Genomic DNA, 9,711 nt, shown 5'->3' on the forward strand with positions numbered 1-9,711 from the left:
ATCCCTATATACAGTGCATTCGGAAAGTATACAGACCCCCCTTGACTTTTTCCACATTTCGTTACGTTACAACCTTGTTCTAAAATGTATTTAAAATTTCCTCATCAATCTACACCCATACCCCACAATGACAAAGCAAAAACTGGTACCTTATTTACATAAGTATCCTTTGCTATGAGACTCACATTGAGCTCAGGTGCATCCTGTTTCCATTGATATTCTTTGAAATGTTTCTACAACTTGATTGGAGTCCACCTGTGGAAAATTCAATTGATTGGACATGATTTGGAAAGGCACACACCTGTCTAAATAACGTCCRGCATTTGACAGTGCATGTCAGAGCAAAAACCAAGCCATGAGGTCGAAGAAATTGTCCAAAAAGCTCAGAGACAGGCTCGTGTCGAGGCACAGATCTGGGGAAGGGTACCAAGAAATATCTGCAGCATTGAAGGTCCCCAAGAACACAGGGGCCTCCATCATTCTTAAATGGAAGAAGTTTCGAACTACCAAGACTCTTTCTTGAGCCGGCCGCCCGGCCAAACCTCAAGGAGGTGACCAAGAACCCGATGGTCACTCTGATTGAGTGCCAGAGTTCTTCTGTGGAGATGGGAGAACCTTCCAGAAGGATAACCATCTCGGCAGCACTCCACCAATCAGGGCTTTATGGTAGGGTGGCCAGAAGGAAGCCACTCCTCTGTAAAAGGCACATGACAGCCCACTTGGAGTTTGCCAAAAGGCACCTAAAGACTCTCAGACCATGAGAAACAAGATTCTKTGGTCTGATGAAACCAAGATTGAACTATTTCGCCTGAATGGCAAACGTCACATCTGGAGGAAACCTGGCACCATCCCTACAGTGAGGCATGGTGTAAAACGTTTACGTTTGACATTTTAGTCATTTAGCGCAGGGGTTCCCAAATCTTTTCACTCAGGCCCCCATTCTAGCATTGGGGAACATCCCACGCCACGTCTATTTGTATGGGCACAAGCACTGTTCATGACACAAACTGATCAAAACCTCTTTAATTAATTGTTACTTTTATTTCTTATTCTTATCCGTATTTTGTAAAACTAGAGGTCGGCCGATTAATTAGGGCCGATTTCAAGTTTTCATAACAATCGGTAATCGGCATTTTTGGACGCCGATTATGGCCGATTACATTGCATTCCACGAGGAAACTGCGTGGCAGGCTGACCATCTGTTATGCGAGTGCAGCAAGGAGCCAAGGTAAGTTGCTAGCTAGCATTAAACTTATCTTATAAAAAACAATCACTCTTCACATAATCACTAGTTAACTACACATGGTTGATGATATTACTAGGTTAACTAGCTTGTCCTGCGTTGCATATAATCAATGCGGTGCCTGTTAATTTATCATCAAATCACAGCCTACTTCGCCAAACGGGTGATGATTTAACAAAAGCACAATCGTTGCACGAATGTACCTAACCATAAACATCAATGCCTTTCTTAAAATCAATACACAGAAGTATTTTTTTTTAAACCTGCATATTTAGGCAGGTTACCTTCGCTTCCTTGGGCACAGGGATTATGATGGTCTGCTTGAAACATGTAGGTATTACAGACTCAGTCAGGGGGAGGTTGAAAATGTCAGTGAAGACACTTGCCAGTTGGTCCGCGCATGCTTTGAGTACACATCCTGGTAATCCATCGGGCCCCATGGCTTTGTGAATCTTGACCTGTCTAAAGATCTTGCTCACATCGGCTACCGAGAGCGTTATCACAGTCATCCAGAACAGCTGGTGCTCTCGTGCATGCTTCAGTGTTGCTTGCCTCGAAACGAGCATAAAATGCATTTAGCTCGTCTGGTAGGCTTGCGTTACTGAGCAGCTCACGTCTGGATTTCTCTTTGTAGTCCGTAAAAGTTTTCAAGCCCTGCCACATCCGACGTGCATCGGAGCCGGTGGAGTAGGATTCAATCTTAATCCTGTATTCACGCTTTGCTTGTTTGATGGTTCGTCTGAGGGCATAGCGGGATTTCTTATAGCCCTATAGATTAGTGTCCCGCTCCTTGAAAGCGGCAGCTTGATGAGGATGTTGCCTGTAATTCATGGCTTCTGGTTGCGATATGTACGTACGGTCACTGATGATGCACTCCCCAATTTCGAAATTGCACCCTGTGCATTCTACTACTACAACTTTCAAGAGTAGGTTCCAGACTGAGTTCCTTAAAAAAAAAGCCCCCCCTGCCAACCAGTTTGGGAACCACAGATTTAGCAGATGCTCTTATCCAGATCGAATTACAGTGACTGCATTCATCTTAAGATACCTAGGTGAGAGGACGACATATCACAGTCAAATAAACAGATACTAACATTCCATTCCAGCTAAACAATGGAAAATATGATATGTAGTGTTCTGAAGAAAAACATTATTTTTTAATACACAGCTAAAATATATGAATTAAAAATCTGAGAAAAGGAATGTTTTACACACCCATGAAGGTAACCATAAGCAATAATTTACTTCTGAAAAAACACAAATGTGGGCCTCCTGAGTGGCGCAGCGGTCTAAGACACTGCATCGCCGTGCTTGAGGCGTTCCCTTTTGTGTTCGTGGGTTCTTGTCTATGTGTAGTTGCCTGTCAGCACTCGTTTTGTATAGCTTCACGTGTCGTTTTGTTATTTTGGTTAGTTTGTTCAGTGTTCATTCTTATTATAATAAAGAATGTACGCATACCACGCTGCGCCTTGGTCCGATCCTTATAACGAACGTGACATTTGGAAATATACCCTTCACCTGTTCTTTCCACAGAAAGTTAAGCATAGAAGATCAAACAAAAGTCTAGGAGAAGGAATAATATATTTATGGTAAAATCTGTTTTGTCCCCTATTGAAGCAGCAGGTTCTTGGTACAGGCCTAGCTGCAACATTATAAGCTAACACATTCCATGCTAACAGGCTACGTGCTAACTTTGATCTATAAACCCCTGCTAAATCTGATCGGACGTACAGTACAAATGTCACGTTCCTGACCTGTTTTCTGTTGTTTTTGTATGTGTTAGTCGGTCAGGGCGTGAGTGTGGGTGTGCATTCTATGTTATGTGTTTCTATGTTGGTGAATGGGTGACCTGATATGGTTCTCAATTAGAGGCAGGTGGTTTTCATCTCCTCTGATTGAGAACCATATTAAGGTAGGTGGTTTCACATTGTTTGTTGTGGGTGGTTGTTTCCTGTGTCTGTGTCTGTATGCACCACACGGGACTGTTTCATGTTTTCGTTCGTTTGTTGTAGTCTGTTCCTGTTTCATGCGTTCTTCGGTTTTATGTAAGTTCTTATGTTCAGGTCAGTCTACGTCGTTTGTTGTTTTGTATCAATTCAAGAGTTTTTCGTCTTCGTCTGGTTTTGTTAAATAAATTACTATGTCCTATCACAACGCTGCGCCTTGGTCCAATCTCTCACCACAAGACGACCGTTACAACAAATCACATCAATATAAAGCTCTGCACCAAACCTATGAAACAAATGTGGGCCATTAACATTTAGGTTCATCTCTGTAGATATCGATAAGACTTCACAGCATGGGACAACAAAATCATAATCATTCTCCCTCTGTTTATTCCTCATTGATCTGGCGTGGCATCTGTGTAAATGAATATGGATTTCTATGACCGGTCTAAATCACACCACTGTTTACTGTTTGGAGGGTTGGCATGGAGAGGAAATAAGACTTAACTGGTTTGCACTGTCGCACCGTTTTAAGTCTGTAGCTAAACTATATGTGGAATGGAGTGAGGGAATGGCTAGCAGACAGACGGACAGACAGACAGCCAAGCATAGGACAGAGAAGTAGGAAGATGGGAATGGCTGACAGACAGACAGGCAGAGGACAGAGAAGTAGGAAGATGGGAATGGCTGACGGACAGACAGGCAGAGGACAGAGAGGTAGGAAGATGGGAGATGGGCGATGGAGCTGGTAAGACAAGGCAGAGGAAGAGAGGTAGGAAGATGGGAATGGCTGACGGGACCGACAGGCAGAGGACAGAGAGGTAGGAATGGGAATGGCTGACGACAGACAGCAGGCAGAGGACAGAGAGTAGGAAGATGGGAATGGCTGACGGACAGACAGGCAGAGGACAGAGAAGGTAGAGGATGGAATGAAGTGTGATGGACCGACAGCCAGAGGACAGAGAGGTAGGAGATGGAATGGCTGACGGACAGACAGGCAGAGGACAGAGAGGTAGGAAGATGGCCGAAGATGTTTGCTTTCTCTCACAGTGCAGCGTTATTAGACTATACAGGGAGGTGGGAGAAGAGATGTTACTGGACATCAACTAACATAAAACATAGAGGCTTTGTTACGTTGAGGATTTAATGGATGTAATGTGTCCATTATCTGTTTCCTCATCACATATTCTCCCCGTCACAGACATATCTGAAGTATACACTGCCAACTTGCATCAAAAACATACGACAGCATTTTACTGAGAAACAATCAATACAGCAAGAGCAGAATATCTTTTAAAAAGAGTTTGTCACCAGACACATGCTCATGCATGCACGACACACACACACACACACACACACACACACACACACACACACACACACACACACACACACACACACACACACACACACACACACCACACACACACACACCACACACACACACACACAACACACATCACACAGCAGGCTCATGATTCAGAGACTCTGACAGCAGCAACACCATTACCTCCAATCTGCCACCCTTAGTCAAGATACGGCACTCCAATCAGCTCATAATGGAACCCAACACACAAAACTCCATTTCCTGCTCCCTCCTCGTACTGACTCAATTACACTAGACCTGCCTCTCTAATGCACACTTACTGAGACCAGAAAGTCAGAGAGGGAGGTATGAAGAGAGAGGTAGAGAGAGATCAACAGAGAGTGAGAGAAAAAGACAGACAGAGAGAGAGAGAGCGAGGGAGAGAGAAAGAGAAGATGAGAGAGAAAGATAGAGAGAGAGTGATAGAGAGACACAGAGAGAGAGAGAGAGAGAGAGAGAGAGAGAGGAGGAAGAGAGAGAGAGAGAGAGGCAGAGCGGATTGGGACAGGCTTCAGGCTCCTCCTGTCAGGTTTCTAAAGTTTGGCTCCAGTCCGCCACAATGGGAGAGAGTAGAAGATAGTCTGAGAGTTTACTGTATTTTCATTAAAATCTGTGACAGCCGATTCACGTCAGACAGCCAAAACATGCATAGAAACGTGTCGGACACACAACACACACCACGCACGCACGCACGCGCACGGCCCACACAACACACACACACACACACAACACACACACACACACAACAACACACACACAACACCACACACAACACACACATACAACACACACACACACACACACACACACACACACTGTGTGTCTCTTACCTCTAAAACATGCTCAGCCTGTTGCTCTCGGTCCAGTTTCCTGGACGTGGTAGTGATGACACCTGTGAACACAGAGACAAACACATCAGAGAAAAGAACTAACAAACACATACAGGAACATCAAATGTATTTATGAAGCCCTTTTAACATCAGCATATGTCAAAGTGCTATGCAGAATCCCAGCCTAAAACCCTAAAGCAATGCAGACGTAGAAGCACAGTGGCTAGGAAAAACTCCCTAGAAAGGCAGAAACCTAGGAAGAAACCTAGAGAGAAGCTAGGCTCTGAGGAGTGGCCAGTCCTCTTCTGGCTGTGCCGGGTGGAGATTATAAGAGTACATGGCCATTAAGACCATTCTTCAAGATGTTCAAACGTTCATAGATGACCAGCAGGGTCAAATAAAAATCACAGTGGTTGTAGAGGGTGCAACAGGTCAGCACCTCAGGAGTACATTTTCTTAACTGTAGCTACACTACCGTTTAAAAGTTTGGGGTCACTTAGAAATGTCCTTGTTTTTAAAAAAAAAGAAGATTTTTTTTCGTCCATTAAAATTACATAAAATCGATCAGAAATACAGTGTAGACATTGTTAATGTTGTAAATGACTAAATTGCCAAGAAACTGAAGATCTCGTACAACGCTGTGTACTACTCCCTTCACAGAACAGCGCAAACGAGCTCTAACCGGAATAGAAATAGGAGTGGGAGGCCCCGGTGCATAACTAAGCAAGAAGACAAGTACATTAGAGTCTCTACGTCAACAGTGAAGAGGCGACTCCGGGATGCTGGTCTTCTAGCAGAGTTGCAAAGAAAAAGCCATATCTCAGACTCGCCAATAAAAAGAAAAGATTAAGATGGGCAAAAGAACACAGGCACTGGACAGAGGAACTCTGCCTAGATGGCCAGCATCCCGAAGTCACCTCTTCACTGTTGATGTTGAGACTGGTGTTTTGCGGGTACTATTTAATGAAACTGCCAGTTGAGGACTTGTGAGGCGTCTGTTTCTCAAACTAGACATACTAATGTACTTGTCCTCTTACTCAGTTGTGCACCGAGGCCTCCCACTCCTAATTTKTATTCTGGTTAGAGCCAGTTTGCGCTGTTCTGTGAAGGGAATAGTACACAGCGTTGTACAAGATCTTCAGTTTCTTGGAAATTTCTTGCATGGAATAGCTTTCATTTCTCAGAACAAGAATAGACTGATGAGTTTGAGAAGAAAGTTCTTTGTTTCTGGCCATTTTGAGCCTGTAATCGAACCCACAAATGCTGATGCTCCAGATACTCAACTAGTCTAAAGAAGGCCAGTTTTATTGCTTCTTTAATCAGAACAACAGGTTACAGCTGTGCTAACATAATTGCAAAAGGGTTTTCTAATGATCAATTAGCCTTTTAAAATTATAACTTGGATTAGCTAACACAACGTGCCATTGGAACACAGTAGTGATGGTTGCAGATAATGGGCCTCTGTACGCCTATGTAGATATTCCATAAAAAATCTGCCATTTCCAACTACAATAGTCATTTACAACATTAACAATGTCTACACTGTATTTCTGATCAATTTGATGTTTTTTAATGGATTTTTTTTGTTGCTTTTCTTTCAAAAACAAGGACATTTCTAAGTGACCCCAAACTTTTGAATGGTAGTGTCGATAAAAAACATTTAAACGGCATCATGAATGTGTGGTCAAAAACAGCTTCATTAAGGCAACTAATGTCACATTTAATTAGTCAGATCTACTTATGATATTCCTACATTACCCTCATTAGCTCACGGGATACACATGCACACACACACTCACGTACACACAGGTACACACACGTACACACCGGGACTCCCACCACCTAACCAAATGAGCATTGTGACAAGGTAATTACTGTGGCTGTCCTACAGGACGCTGTCTGAGGCTAATTACTGACACTAGTCTCTACTGCCCCTAATTGTTTTGTTACTTAATGTCATTACAGCAGAACAGAGAGAGAGAGAGAGAGAATAGAGAGAGAGAAGAGAGAGAGAGAGAGAGAGACGAGAGAGAGAGAGAGAGAGTAGAGAGAGAGAGAAGATGAGGAGAAGAGAGGAGAGAGGTTGAGAAGGAGGAGAAGGAAATTAAGAGAGGACGAGGAGCAAGGCATAAGATGGAGAAGCGTAATAAGAGAAGAGGAGAGAAGAGAGAGGAGAAGGAAGGACAATAGAAAGAATAGAGAGAAGGAATAGAACGAGAGGAAATAAGAGAGAGAGAACTAGAAGTAGAGAAAGAGAGAAGAAGGGACATAAGAGAGAGAGAGCAAAGAGAGAAGAATAATCAAATGAGAGAGAGAAGAGAGAAGTAATAATAGAGAGAGACAAGACGAGAAGGAATAATAGAGAGGAGAAAAGATGGAATAAAGAGAGAGAGGAAAGAGAAGAGGCACATAACCGAGAGAGAGTGAGGAGAGGAGAGAGAGATGAGAGAGAGAAGAGCGAGAGAGACGGAGAGACGAGAGAGAGCACGAGAGAAGATAGAGACGAGAGAGAGAGAGACGACGAGAGAGAGATGTTGATAGAAGAGAGAGAACGGAATTAATGAAGAGAGAGACAGGAATAAGAGAGAGAGAGAGAGAAAGGAATAAGAAGACAGAAGAGAAAGCAATAAGAGAGAGAGAGAGAAGGACAATAAAAGAGAGAGAAGGAGAAGGAATTAAGAGAGAGAACGGTAAGCAGATGAAGAAGAGGAGGAAAAGACACGAAAGAGAGAGAGAAGCGAGCAATATAGAGAGAAAGAAGGAGAAGGAAAAGAGGAGAAAGAGAGAAGGAATAAGAGACGAGATTAGCAAAGAGAAGGAAATAAAGACACGAGAGAAGGAGAAGGAATAAAGCAGAGAGAGAGAAAGAGAGAAGAATAAGAGAGAGAGAGAAGAGAGAGAGAGAGAGAGAGAGAGAGAGAAGGAATAAGAGAGAGAGAGAGGGTGACTGACAAGGAATGGGAAAGAGAGAAATTGGAGGGAGAGGAGACTGTCAGGAGAGAGACAGTGTGACAGTGTGACAATGTGCCTCGTCACATGGGACATTTCCCTCCATTTCTCCTCACATGAATGGAAACGTATGCTACCTTGCTAAAGTTCAGTCAGTTTGAAAGAGACCTCAGGGGTGAGCAAGAATAGCCACTTATTCATTTACTGGTCACGCTACTGTACACCCCCTCTTCTCCTTCTCCCTTCTCCCTCCCATCATGTCTCACAGATCAATACAGCGTTTTAGGCCCTTGTAAGGTTTTCTGACACTGTCAAGAGTTTGCTCGGTGAGAAAACAAAACAGTGGTGAGAAATAGAGCTTCTGGGGAGAGAGCGCACAACCTGGAGTGACGCATGCACGCCTTATATAATCTCCCTGATGGAAAACAGGAGCACAACTGAGATACAATGGTTCCACCTGGAGAATTGAGGATTGTCACACCCACACACACCCACCCACCCACACACACCCACACCCACCCACACCCACACCCACCCACACCCACACCCACACCCACACAGGTTTTGTTCTTCTATCCTCGTGGGGACCTAAAATTGATTTTAAAATCAAATTCCTATTTTCCCTAACCCTAACCCTAAACCTACCCCTACCCCTAACCCCAACTCCTAACCCTTACCCTAACCACTAACCCCTTACCAAACTCTAATTGCAACCTAACCCTTAACTTAAAATAGCCCCCCATATTCTCTCTCTCATTATTCATGATTGGATAAACAGTAGGTGATGGGTTGTGTTCTAAGTGATGCCCGTTAGAGGCACTTAGCAGGAGGTTTTTTGGGGGCAGGCAATCGATGAAGGCAACCAACCCTGAAGGACCCCAGTGACCCAGAACTGAGCCGGAGGGGTCCTGATCAACCCTCTCACTGGTGAGTCTGTCACTCTGTACACACACTTTAAACACACACACACACCAATGTACTGTATCCATTTTTGTTTACTTTCGTTCCAACTGGTGGGCTCAGAGTAAAGAGAAGTTTATCAAATAAACTGCATTAGATTCATTCAGTCAATGTGTGTTTGTGTCTGGTTTCTTTGTGGCCTGCTATAATACACACACTGACACACACAGACACACACAGTCTCAGGAGGAAGGCCTTTTGAGGAAAATACTCTAATGACTGCAGACTTGGGTAAACTTCTTATCATATGAAGAGCGAGGCATACAATAGGACAAACACACACACACACACACACACACAAACACACCACAACCTGTGATACTGAGGGGAACAATGACAGCGAAGCCTGAACTCATTAGTCTAGAGCTGGGCTTTAAAACAGAGCAAACGAGCTGGGTGACAAAATACTAACAATCA

The 9,711-nt window shown here is 43.7% G+C and overlaps 1 protein-coding gene across 1 annotated transcript in view; it reads right to left on the bottom strand.

Moving 5' to 3' along the window:
- The window catches only part of LOC111949361 (protocadherin Fat 3-like), a 326,201-nt gene that overhangs the window by 99,774 nt on the left and 216,716 nt on the right, over positions 1 to 9,711 (bottom strand). The window contains 1 exon segment of the mRNA XM_070433886.1: positions 5,386 to 5,447. Within this exon segment, the coding sequence (XP_070289987.1) occupies positions 5,386 to 5,447 (62 nt within the window).

The sequence above is a fragment of the Salvelinus sp. IW2-2015 genome, linkage group LG22 (assembly GCF_002910315.2).
Source record: "Salvelinus sp. IW2-2015 linkage group LG22, ASM291031v2, whole genome shotgun sequence".
NCBI lineage: Eukaryota > Metazoa > Chordata > Actinopteri > Salmoniformes > Salmonidae > Salvelinus > Salvelinus sp. IW2-2015.